At 40.6% G+C, this 12,387-nt stretch overlaps 1 protein-coding gene across 5 annotated transcripts in view; it reads left to right on the top strand.

Moving 5' to 3' along the window:
* DKK4 (dickkopf WNT signaling pathway inhibitor 4) overlaps positions 1-11,771 on the top strand; it is a 14,577-nt gene extending 2,806 nt beyond the window's left edge. Inside the window, exons 1-6 of one of the 5 annotated variants that reach the window (XM_023519797.1) lie at positions 569-905; positions 3,128-4,121; positions 8,397-8,624; positions 9,677-9,827; positions 10,304-10,456; positions 11,274-11,771. In XM_023519797.1, the coding sequence (XP_023375565.1) occupies positions 8,514-8,624; positions 9,677-9,827; positions 10,304-10,456; positions 11,274-11,524 (666 nt within the window). In that variant the 5' untranslated portion in view covers positions 569-905; positions 3,128-4,121; positions 8,397-8,513 and the 3' untranslated portion in view covers positions 11,525-11,771. Of the gene's footprint in view, positions 1-568; positions 906-3,127; positions 4,122-8,377; positions 8,625-9,676; positions 9,828-10,303; positions 10,457-11,273 lie in introns of those variants that run through there. The other 4 variants (XM_023519808.1, XM_023519786.1, XM_023519790.1 and 1 more) reach the window with 4 other exon arrangements.
* The last annotated feature ends 616 nt before the right edge of the window (positions 11,772-12,387 follow it).

Raw genomic sequence — 12,387 nt, 5'->3', positions numbered from 1 at the left:
TAGCAAAAAATTAAAAACAACCAACATGGCTAACATTCAGAGAATTCATTAAATAAACGATAATACACCCTTATTCTGGGTTATGGTATAGCCATGTGTTCTGATAGTATTTGATGATCTGGAGGAAAGGCTCAGTGGAAAAAAAAAAAAGGAGGAAACATAAGTAGAAGTACAATGTAATCCCGTGTGTGTGTGTGTGTGTGTGTGTGTGTGTGTGTGTGTGTGTATTGTAATTTTACTTAAGAAGAAGCAAAAGAATTATAACTAAACATCAGTGTATACCTCTGATGGGGCAGCCGACAGGAGGATTGGGGAGAGGAGGTGCACATGGAGAGATGTTGGCAATAGTAATGGCTAGTTCTGGAGCTGGTGATAGTTATATTGTATATTAAACAAATAAATGCTGCATGTATATATATGGGTCTATGTACCTGCATAAAAAAGAATTAGGAAAATTTAACAAAATTTGACAGTTACTACCTCTGCCAAGAAGTGTATATTATTTTTATTTTGTTAACACTTTTCTGTATTTTCCAATTTCTAAAAATTTGAGACCTGTATTTCTTTTGTAATTAGAAAAACTAAGTTCACTTTCATTAGGTGGGGGAAGTACCTACAATTATGAGAAGGGGAGTGCTGTTCCACGGGAAATTTCCACCAGAAATTGGGAAATGACTCTGGAATCCAGTGCCTGGAATTTACGAGCCTTCTGAGCGTTCACCTCACTCTTGACCACAAGGGGGCGCAAAGAAACAAGATAAAAGAAAAGCTAAACCTGCTGGTGGCTATTGGGCTTGTGATTCCAAGTCAGAGCTATGACCCCTCGTCTCACCTTGCTCCCCAGAGCCTCATCCAAGTTCTTCATAAGGTTACGAACACAGTTATGAATCCTGTAGGATTGGATGGTGAGTCTGGGAGCTTTTCTACCAAAGTCACTGTTTAAGTTGAATATCAAAAGGGCAAATATTTACAAGTTGTTTTTATGAGAAAACCAATTTTTGTCAATGTACCTTATGTAGATTAGGGTACAACCTGACTGACACAACCTGCAAATTATTTCACCTTAACCACTTGATAGTGAAGGACTATAATGATATTCACATAAAGGGTAGATAATTTAAGAAAAAAAAAGGCGACATACTCCTACAATTGTATGTAATTCAAAAAGAGGCAACAGGCAGTGTTCCCTGTGACTTTATTTCTTAGTGAATATATAACTATGTTTTAAGCAACTTGATATGTTTGGGAATGGACTTAAGTTAATGAGCTATATAGTATGGTATAGAGGAAAGAATAAACTTCGAAACCAGAAAACTTATGATCAGATCTAGGTTTGCAACTAATTTGCCCATGTGACCTTGGCAAATTACTCAAACTTTCTGAGTCTCAGTGTCTTCGTTTTTAAAATGGAGAGCTTCAGAAGTAAACTCCTGGTAAGATGGGGCCCACCCAGAGTGCTCCAGCCACACATAGCTTTCTTTGGCCAAAGTTCTAAGGAAACTTGGACCACACCAAGGATACACCCAGAGTAGGAGCCTGGGACAGAGAAGGCCAGATCACACCCAGTAAGTCAGAAGCAACACCCAGGAAGATGGAGTAACCAGATGAAGATTCACCCTGAAGGGGGAGTAGATAGGGCTATGGTAGCTCTAATAGGAAGGGATACTAGAACTACGCGGGCCCTTCTGGAGAATACCCCAGGGAAATTGAAGGCAAGCAGCCATTCTCCTCCAACAGAGGATTCCAGAGCTCATGTATGCAGAGCTCATGGATAGCCATTCCCAGCTTAATTGATAAATAATTGACATATAACGTTTTGTAAGTTTAAGATGTGCAATGTGATGACTTGATATTTTTATGTATTGCAAAATGTTTACCAGGGTAAGGTTAGTTATCACATCCTTTACCTCACATAATTACCATTTTGTTGTTATGGTGAGAACATTAAAGCTCTACTCTCATAGCAACTTTCAAGTACAGAATACAGTATTGTTAACTATATGGTGGCCAATTCATTTTTTAAAATTGGTTTCTTCAGACTTGGGACACCAGGCAAAACTGGAGTCTCCTAATGCAATGGGATATACCCCCTACTCTTGAGGAAAAAGAATCAGACCTAGTTTGGTCTGCATCTTAGGGTCCAGATGGTGGAACTTGTTTTATCCTGGGGAAGAGGCTGAAGGCTAGTAGGATTCCCCTTTGTTTTCTCCATCCCTGAAACGGGCTTCCTGGATCACCCACTCATGTCCGCCGAAGTCAGACACAGTGTTGCAGTGGAGTCTTATTTCCTCTCCCTCCACAACCCTTCCAGCCTCCCACTTACCAGATATACCACAGAAAGGCCCAGAAATGGTGTCCAGGAGACATTTCGGATAACAGACCTAGATGGTAGAGGTCACTGTCCAAATTCGATTGCTACCACAGGGTGACAGATGCAGACCATGAGCTTACCATGCCCTCGGGCTCTGAATGCCACCATGCCACCATTAAATTTGACAGGACATTTGGATTAAGGGAAAAGAGAGTAAGTGGAGTCAGTTATGGAGATAGAGAAAGAGAATGAAGAAAAATAAGGCAAAAGAGAAAGACTCAAATGGTGAAAAAGAATATGGGACCTAAAGGCGTAAAAGGAAGACAATGTATTTAATGGAAAAGAAGAATGGAGATTGGGCTCCACTCAATTTTATAGGTTCTTCCTTCCTTCTAATGCCCTCCACCTCCCTGCACTGTATTTACTATTAAATTACAGTCAGTTGAGAAAATAAAACAAACTAAACTCTACGAAAATACCTTTCTTTCCAAGTAGTGGCTTGGAATTTCATAGAACCAAAAGGCTGGGAGGGCCTCAAGGAGTCAGTTGTAAACTCTAGAAATGTAAATATAATTCAGTTTTTTAAAAAACACCAAAATTTTACATACATGATCAATAGAGTACTGCTGGTACACATGATGGAATCAATGAAAGGACATCGCAAAGGGCGACACTGACTCGAGTCCATTCAGACACACAAATGTCTGTTTATCAGCTTACTAACTCGTCACCGACCAGTGAAGACATTGCTGTGTTTTCCAACTAATGGGTGTTGAGACATACCTTCCTTTTTATTTTTTTCTTGTCTTTTTATAGCAGCATCATCACACTCTCCCAATCCCAGCCCCTGTGTAACATGAATATGTCAGTGATTGCTTGGATCAGAGGAAAAATATAACTATGGTATAAGTGTTTATGTCCTCCCCAAATTAATATGTTGAAACCTCCCCCCTAATGTGATGGTATTTGGGGATGGACCTTAGGTCATAAGGGTGGAGCCCTCAGGAATGGGAGTAGTGTCCGTGCGGAAGAGACCCCAGAGAGCTTAGCTGCCCCTTCCACGGAGTCAGGAGACAGTGAGAAGACAGCGGTTATGAACTAGGAAGCAGGTCTTCACCAGACACAGCCTGACCATGCAGGCACCATGATCTCAGACTTCAAGCTTCCAGGACTATGAGAAATACATTCTGTTGTTTATAAGCCACATGGTCTGGGGTATTTTTGTTACAGCAGCCTAAACATACTCAAAACAAGTATGGAGAGTGCCCAGAAATAGGGTAGGATGGTCAAGGCGTTTGGGATTTATGAAATCACACAAAATCATTTAAATGTTTAAACAAAAAGAAGGTAGAGCATATCCTTGAAGAAGGAAGTTTTAGGGATTGCTGGTGCCGTTCTGAGCTAGATGCCTGGTGCAGTCAGGAGAATCCTGGGGCTATTGCCACTAGCAAAAGGAGGTCCCCACCACCACCATGTGGCACCGCTCCACAGTGGGGGCTAGTCACAGAGACTGCCATCTGAATGGTGCCTCCTGGAGCTGCGCAGCCTGATGCCTGGCGGACCTCATCGTGACCTCCTAGAAAACTGGTCTGTAAGAGGCCTTCGAGATTGTGAGAGACCAACACTGAGAGGTGACGTGACCTAGCGAAGGCCACACAGTCCGTGAAAGAGGCTGGAACCCAGTTTCCCTGGCTCCCGCCCATGCTGCTTCCGGATTCGGCCCCCACGCTTCGCTGCAAGACATCTGGCAAACCCCTCCGCGGCCCTTGCGCACAGCTTGCTTTACCTTCTGACCTCAGGAAACGAAGTGGTAAGGTTTACATCAACTTTGTGATTATATCCTGCAGTCTTTTGTCTCCTCTCATCGACATGCCCCTTCTCATCTTTTATTTTACTGAATATTTCCTGTGAGATTCTGCCAAAGACCTGCTTGTTTCAGTTACTTTGATTTTTCTTTTAAGAAAAGCGCAATTTATGGAAATCAAACTGGTTTCAACACAGGAGCCATAACAAATAAAAATTTCCATTTCTAAGTAAATATAAATCATGGGTTCTGACACTCTGCCTTTAACTTGAACTATAGCAGCTGTCATTCGGGAGGATACAGGTGTCAGCTCTCACATACCAGCCTGCATTTCTTCCCTGGGTCATGAATCACCCAGAGAGGGGCATCAGATCTACAGTGCCGAACCTGGGGCCCGTGGTGGGGAGGATTTTCATTTCCCCTAAGCTCAGTCAAAATTGCTCAATGTTAGTGTTCCTTAGGCCCAGGTACTCACATGGAACTAAGGGGATCAGCTTGAGATTTTCAGTTAACCAAAAATCCCTTGCCAGGGGGCATCAAAATGGCAGCATCTGGGCCAAAACTGCATGTGAGGGCTTCCTTTGTTCTGTGTCTGACAGGGACAGCCACAGCCCACGGGGCTGCTTGAGGGGGCTTGTTGAGTGGGCTCTGAAGTACTTTGCTGCTGCAGTCTGCATTGTGAACTTTGGTACCCTGACCTAAGAGCAGAGATAATGCCTTTTAAGCAGAAACATTTTTAAAGACTTCCTCTCCCCCTTTACTTCCCTGTCATCCTCTTTCCACTTCCCCATCATCCCTAATCCCCAAATAATTGAGGTACAGCCGTATGGTGGGCGATTAATGCTGCCACCGGGGGCATCGCATTTCAGTTGTTGGCATCCTAGCTGAGGAACGCTGTGATTACTATCAGGCAAGCAGCCTTGGCAGATTTGAAGATATACCCAAAGTCATTTTCCACATACTTACTTTCCTCAGAATTGCTCTGGCTTTTTAGAAGACACAGAAATAGCCTTATTGGAAAATGAGGCTTCTGATTAGGGAAATTTTTCTTTGACGAATTGGATTGACCAAATATGTACTGTTGAGAGCCTGCAATGGAAGGGCCATGCATTATGCTAGGTAGTAAAGTTTATGTGATGATGGAAAGTTCTGGACTGGACAATGAGTGAGACACATTTATCAGAGTTTTATGAGTGCCAGTTTCTGCAGCAGCCCCTATACATGTATTTACACACTAAACCCTCGAAATATAGTTGTTATGGAGATGGTAGTGTCAGCTTTATAAAAGAGATCATAGCCCAGAAAGGTGGAGTAACTTAACCAAGGTCACAAAGTTACTATAAATCCATTTATTTGTGCATTTATCCATCGCATGGAAAAATTTATGGAGCTTCTATCATGTGCCAGCCAGTCAAAGCATGAAGATACAAAGATGAGTAAGCTCTGCCTCCACAAAGCTTATCATCTAGCTGTAGAGACAAATACATAGACGACTGCAGTAATTTTCTTTAAGAGAGATTCACAAGGTAGTAGGGGCATCAGAGTATATAGAAGTCAGCCTTGTGATCAAATCAGGTCAGCCTGACTCCAAAGCCCACACACTCTTTCATGCCGAGAGAGACAGAGACAGAGAAGTCTGCCTTTCAGTCTTCTTCAGTGCCCTGTTTGTAACCCTCCAGCTTCTGGCATCTGTATCCTCTCCTTCCCTCTGTCTATAGAAGGCAAAATGGAGAGCATCGCTCCCAGAAGACATGGTGCTTAACCTTCTCTCTGGTTATTAGATATCCAGCAAGGACTTGATGCTCTGGACAGCTTTTCACATGGCCGATTGTCATCCTGCCTCCCCTTAACAAGCTTTCATCCTGATTTCTCCGTTTCTTTTGCCATCGTCATGCACCCAGCATGCAAAATTAGACATGTCAGAGTTAGCTCAGCGTCTTACTCACTCCCAACCCTAAACGATAGGGGTTCAGAATTCTGTCCTTTGCTTGGTTCTCGTCACTGTATTACTGACTTATATTCAACCTCCTCCTCCTCATCAGGGCAATCGCAGTTGAGGTTAAGTGATTCCCCAGCACCCTCTTTGCACACTACAGCCATAGCTCCACACTGCCAACAGCACTGCTTTCTTCAAAAGCAAATTAGGACATTTTCAAGCTCAAATATCTCCAATAATTTTCCATTGCATATAAAATAAAATCCAATTTTCTTTTTGTGGTATATCAGGTTCTTCACTGTCTAGCCTCGTCTCTTTCTCTGCCATCTGCCCCAGCCACGCAGAATCTCCCCCTAGAACCGAAGTGCACCTCCCTGCCCTTGCACATGCTTTGCCCTCTGAGCCTGGGTGAGACCACCCCCTGCTTCTCAACCTGGGATGCTGCTACTCATCCCACAAATCCCAGCTCAGCTATTACCTCCTCTTAGATGCGATTCTTTATTTATCCTGAAGGTCTGTCACACCCTCCTCTGTGATCCACCAGCCCTGCATTTATACCTTTATCTTAGTGCTTGTCATAATATAATGAAATCATCCCTAACTATATATCTTATGACTGAACACTGGCTTTTCAGGGGCAAGGACTATGTTTTATCTTTCATTCCCAACATCTAACCACAGGTTCTGCTACATGCAAAGTGCGCAATGAATGTTTGTGCTGGGTTACAGGATTTTCCATCAGTCCTTTTGTCTGCATATATTCCCAGAGGCCTTTGGCGCCCTGGTAGTCTCTCTTCAGTTAGGTAACAGGAAGTGGAGAATCCCAGCAGAAAGGGAACCCCAGGGCTCTCTCTTTTATATAATTGTCCAACTTTCAAATAAATTCTGTTAGCATACCTAGTCACCAGGCATGTCGTACTATCAAAGTGTGTTAGACGTTGTCAATTAAGGCAGAAGTAGCCTGCATTGCACCATATGAGTGGCAGATAAGCAGCACCTTCACAAGGAGGAGGGCCAAGTCATGGAAGCCTGGGGTCACCTGCGCCAGCTGCTGAATGGCACCAGACATTACTCAAGGCTGAGAATGTTCCCATGGCACAGAATGTCAAGATACATTTCAATAACTGATTTTAGGTTGTTTTGGAGAAAGACCCAGTAATCCTAAGACTGCCATTTATGCTATAGAAAAGATGCATCTTTAGATTTTAAACAGCACCTCTCACCCGAGGTGCGAGGATGAGTCTACACTGAGAACAATGAAAACGATGAAGGGAGGAAAAAAAAGGAATTATTTTTTACCCAAATCTAGATGTTTTACCTTTAAAGTTTTTAGACAGTGATAAGCACATGTCTAAATTACTTGACTTCTCTAACAGTCTGGTTGGGGGAAAAAATCAAAAAGGCTAAAGCAAAAGTTTTAAAAAATTGAAATTAGGAGAATTGAAAATGCATAAAATTCCATCTGAAATCTGCTAGAGACTTGGAGACCTGTTCTGTGTAAGTCAATTTAATATAATGCAATACAAATTAAATGCATTGCTCATAAAATGGATCTAAAGTTTCCTACTGAATTGAATAAATCTGTATAAAATGGACTTTCTGTGTCCCCATCATCAAAAAAAGGAGATTTTAAAAAATAAATCTCATTATTTTCCTAATAACTCTTACTTCAAACAGTTCAATTTTCATTTTAAGGAGAATTATTTCTCCATTGACATTTAGTCAGAACAGGTGCTATTATGTTTCCAGCTTTTAAGCTACCTTTTTTACATCTGGATGCCAGAGCTAATCAGAAGGCATTTTCTCTTTTCTGTCTTCACTATGTGAAGCACAGTTTAAAGCTTCTCAGTATATTTTGTAACTCATTAGTTTTTGGCATCCTCTATAGCATATTGGCCAATATGATTCATTCTTTCTTTGAGCACAATTAACTGTGAAAACGGATCTTAGAACAGACTCCCTCCACCCCCAAAGGATTATTGAAGGTAGGAAATGCAGGTGATTATCAGAGTTTGCCTTTGATACAGACATCCTGCTCTCTGCTAGCCCTTTGAACTAACTTTGATATGCAATAATTAAGAGGGATTCAACCCCTGGAGGAGAAGCTGCTGTGGCCCTACCTCTCCTCTCCCTCTATTGAGTCCTTGTTTTGAACTATTGATCAAACAGTTTTGAAGGGATTTGTTGAAGCCTGTGTGGGGTAAGAAAGAAGGAAATGGAGGAAGGAGGAGGAGAGAAATGAGGGGGCATATCTGGTTATAAATAGTTTCAGAAAGAACCGCTGGTCTGACCCTGCTTGTATTTCGCACATCTTACTTATACACAGATTTGCTTCCCTTTTAAAGGAAGCGCTTACAGACGACTTGCTGTTTCCATCGTGGCAAAAGCTCACTTGTGGGTTTAGAGCAGCCCAGCTTCGGAGGAGAGTCCTGAAGAGGCCTAGGAGACTTGGAGATTGAAGGATGGTGGTGGTGGCCTTGCTGGGGCTTAGCTGGTTCTTTGCTCCCCTGGGGGCCCTGGTGCTGGACTTCAACAACATCAAGAGCTCTGCCGACCTGCAAGGGGCTCGGAAGGTAAAAGGCAGCTAGGGAGGAGGGGAAGCTGTGCACTCCGGGCTGGGGGAGCTGCATTTGGGTTTAAGTGAGTTCTTCAGATTTTATGTACGAAATATCTTATCTAGAAGGTCAATTGGATTAATTAAGGAGTTGAGAAGACACCCTGGTAGAATCCAGTGGTCTTAGGCATTAACATATTAAATAAGCAATATTTCAGGACACTTAGCTGTAAACATGCCTATAAATCGGGGAGGAAACTAACATTTAGAAATCTCTGCCAAGTGCCAGACCTTTTACACATCTTATTTAACCTTCATCACAACTTGAGATAGGTATTTACAGATGATGAAAATGAGACTTAGAGATGATGAAAAATTTAACCAAGGCCACATAGCCGGGAAATATAGGCATAAGAATTTTCACACTGAGTGCCAAGGTGCATTGTTTTGTCACCGTCTCACTTCACAGAATTGTTTTAGGGGTTCTTTCATATATGTATATATGAAAAAACATCAACTGTGGATGAGGAAATTTGGTCTTTGGTATCTGTTTCTCTGTGTGAACAGCATCCTAAAAATGAGAGGACAGTTCACTTGGGTAAGGCTCACGGAGGTGCTGCTTGGCAAATGGATGCACTGATAGATGTGATTCACTAGAGTAAAAAATTGAATAGGAATGCCACAAACACCAACATTATATTTAGACTGTAGCATAGCTTGTGGAGTTAATAGATACATATCAAAAATCTCATAATCATCTGAAAACATTTTCTTCCTCATGGGAAAACATTACCTTTCATTTTCACAAAGAGCATAAGAAAATTAAATTTTGAGTTTTAAAAGTAGGACAATTTTTCAAACACATGTAATCTTTGCCGCACATTGGTGATTTGATCTCCCCTTTGTGGGAGAAAACCAATTACACTGAAAAGTTAAGATGCTGCCTAAGGTTTGTCACAGCATTCCAAGTGCCACTATGATTTGGCTTCTTCTACCTCCCGCCTTGAATAAAAAGTCATCTCACAGCTCGCTTCAGTCCTCTAGCCCTGTGACAACACTTTCTCTTCACAGGGTTCACAGTGCTTGTCTGACAATGACTGCAATACCAGAAAATTCTGTCTCAAGCCCCAAGATGAGAAGCCATTCTGTGCTACATGTCGTGGGGTACGGAGGAGGTGCCAACGTAATGCCATGTGCTGTCCAGGAACGCGCTGCATGAATGGTAAACTAACATAAACTCTTGCAGGACTACTTTGCCCCAATGAACAGTGATTTTTAAACTGGAGACAGTATCTGAATTTTATAGACCAGAATATTCCAAGATAGGTACTCTCTAAAGGTTTCCTGGATTCATGCTTGAAGTAAATTCATGCAGCTGCCTTTTCTTGATGAAATAAAACAGTTTTATTTCCTGGCAATAACTCTTGCCAGCAATTTGGAGATGATTTTAAAGGGAGAGTTCAAATTGGAATCTTTCAAATTCTTCTGTTTTCACTTGGATTCCATTAATTACTTAACTACCTTCTTTGCCATATGTGAACATGAAAATATTTACTGCACATGTCTCAGAAATCTAGAAAGTTATATATAAACTGAAGGCAGCGGTACTGCCAAACTATATAATACTATGACAATTAGCATGTCTGTTGTTCTAATCCTTGAAGTTAATAACTCTAACTACACCTGGTTGTCTCTCAGATGTTTGTACTACAATGGAAGATGCAACCCCAATATTGGAAAGGCAGATTGATGTCCATGATGACATAGATATAAAAGGAACAACAAAGCCTCCAATTCAGGAAAACAAACCCAAAAGGAAGCCAAATATTAAGAAGTCACAAGGCAGTAAGGGTAAGAGCAGCATTCTGAGGACTTTTTTTTTTTAAAGAAAAACATCTTCTTCTCCAAGGATAGGCTGAAACTGACTCTACTTCTCTCCACCGCAGAAACACATAGGGAGCATGTCCTCTTTCTAATCTCTTTCCATAAGCAGCTACAGAGATCAGGTAAGGGAGTAGCATAAGGTAGTCAGCAGGCCAGGAGGGCCTTGAATAGCCCTAATTATGGACTGGTTAGCAAGAAAACATTTCATTGTTTAATTAAATGTTATATACACTTCTTTTTACAGTCTATAATTTAATAAATGGCAGTTTCCCTTTTTAGATCCTCATGATACGAAACAGAGATGAATGTAGGTGCATTACCCTTCCATTCTCGGACAAAATACGAACTTCACTGAATGCTTTTTAACAAATTGTGGTCTCAAATTTCAATCTTTGACATAAAAGAGCTAGAAAGTTTGAAGGTGGTAAACTGGCCATTCTTGTTTGTGTTTTCAGATTAACTGGTCCCTTTATAAATAATGGTCTTTCTTTGTGATAGGATAAATCCCATTTAAGAAAACGCTGATGAGTGATAATTTCTCAAGATTGAAAATCTTCTTTCTTTGATAAATATTTTAACTTTATAAAAAAGTTAATTGTTAGGTAGGGCTCAAATTTCCATTTCATTATTGCTTTTGGCATAAGACTGAGCCCCAGGAGATGTGCATGCAGTTTCTATTCTTTGTGGCCTTCTGTCCTCCATCCCACGCCTTTATCCCAGTAGCAGTACCCCCATGTGCCACTCTCCCCATTCACTGCTAAGGCCCATGTTCATCTTGTTACAGGACAAGAGGGAGAAAGCTGTCTTAGAACTTTTGACTGTGGACTTGGACTTTGTTGTGCTCGTCATTTCTGGACTAAAATTTGTAAACCAGTCCTATTGGAGGGACAGGTCTGCTCTAGGAGAGGGCATAAAGAAACTGCTCAAGCTCCAGAAATCTTCCAACGCTGTGACTGTGGTCCTGGACTCTTATGTCGAAGTCAAGTGACTGGCAATCGACAACACGCACGGTTAAGAGTGTGCCAAAAAATCTAAAAAACTGTAAATATTTTGAAATAAAGATGACTCATTATTGCATTCAAGCAGACATCACAGACATTAATTTTTAAATCTTTCCATATAAACATATCTTAAAATCAAAGCTTGTAGTAATTGAAATAGACTGGACCGGAGAAGTGTGAGATGCTGCCTTGTGATAGAAACTAGCTGACTTTTGTCTATTTCTGCAGAAAAGTGATTTGATTCTAAACAAAAATGATTAATTTTGACCTAGTGATTCAATTAGTTCAAATAATTTTTAAGTAATTTCTGGTGAAGTTCTGGCAACTGACAGTAGCTTGGGGAAAAAAAAGTGATAGCCATCTGCAGTTCAATGAATTCTTATATTTTACCAGTAAAAATGATCACAGCAAATATTATTTTTCCTTAAAAATCCTATTGTTTGTTTTCTTTCATTTCTTGGAAGGAAAATAGTATTTCACTACAAAATAATTTTATGAATAAAAAAATAAGATTCAAAAGGTAATATTATCTTATGTTTGTATAGTACTTTGCAAGTTACAAAGCATTTTCACATATTTTGTTTGCAATAGCTTTACTTACCATTTGATGACTTTTTATATATTTATATAATTTTTATATTTCAAAGCTAGGGCTTCAATGAGTGTTTTTAGTTATATATTTTTACCATTTGAACTTAAAAGTTATCTTAGAGGAGAACTAGGGCAAAAAAGTACAATTTTTGTTTGTTTGAAGTTTAAGAAGCAATACTTTGTACATATGGGTATAATTAAAAGTGGTTTTGCTTAGGGAAGCCCTGATGGATTATAACCAGTTGCTTCAGATTTCAAGAGGTAAACCACACACTTGTTCTTCTATTTAAGTATATATTACAAAAT

The sequence above is a fragment of the Pteropus vampyrus genome, unplaced genomic scaffold (genome assembly GCF_000151845.1).
Source record: "Pteropus vampyrus isolate Shadow unplaced genomic scaffold, Pvam_2.0 Scaffold8, whole genome shotgun sequence".
NCBI lineage: Eukaryota > Metazoa > Chordata > Mammalia > Chiroptera > Pteropodidae > Pteropus > Pteropus vampyrus.
Note: the sequence above shows the minus strand (reverse complement) of the source record. Positions and strands in the feature narration are given on the sequence as shown.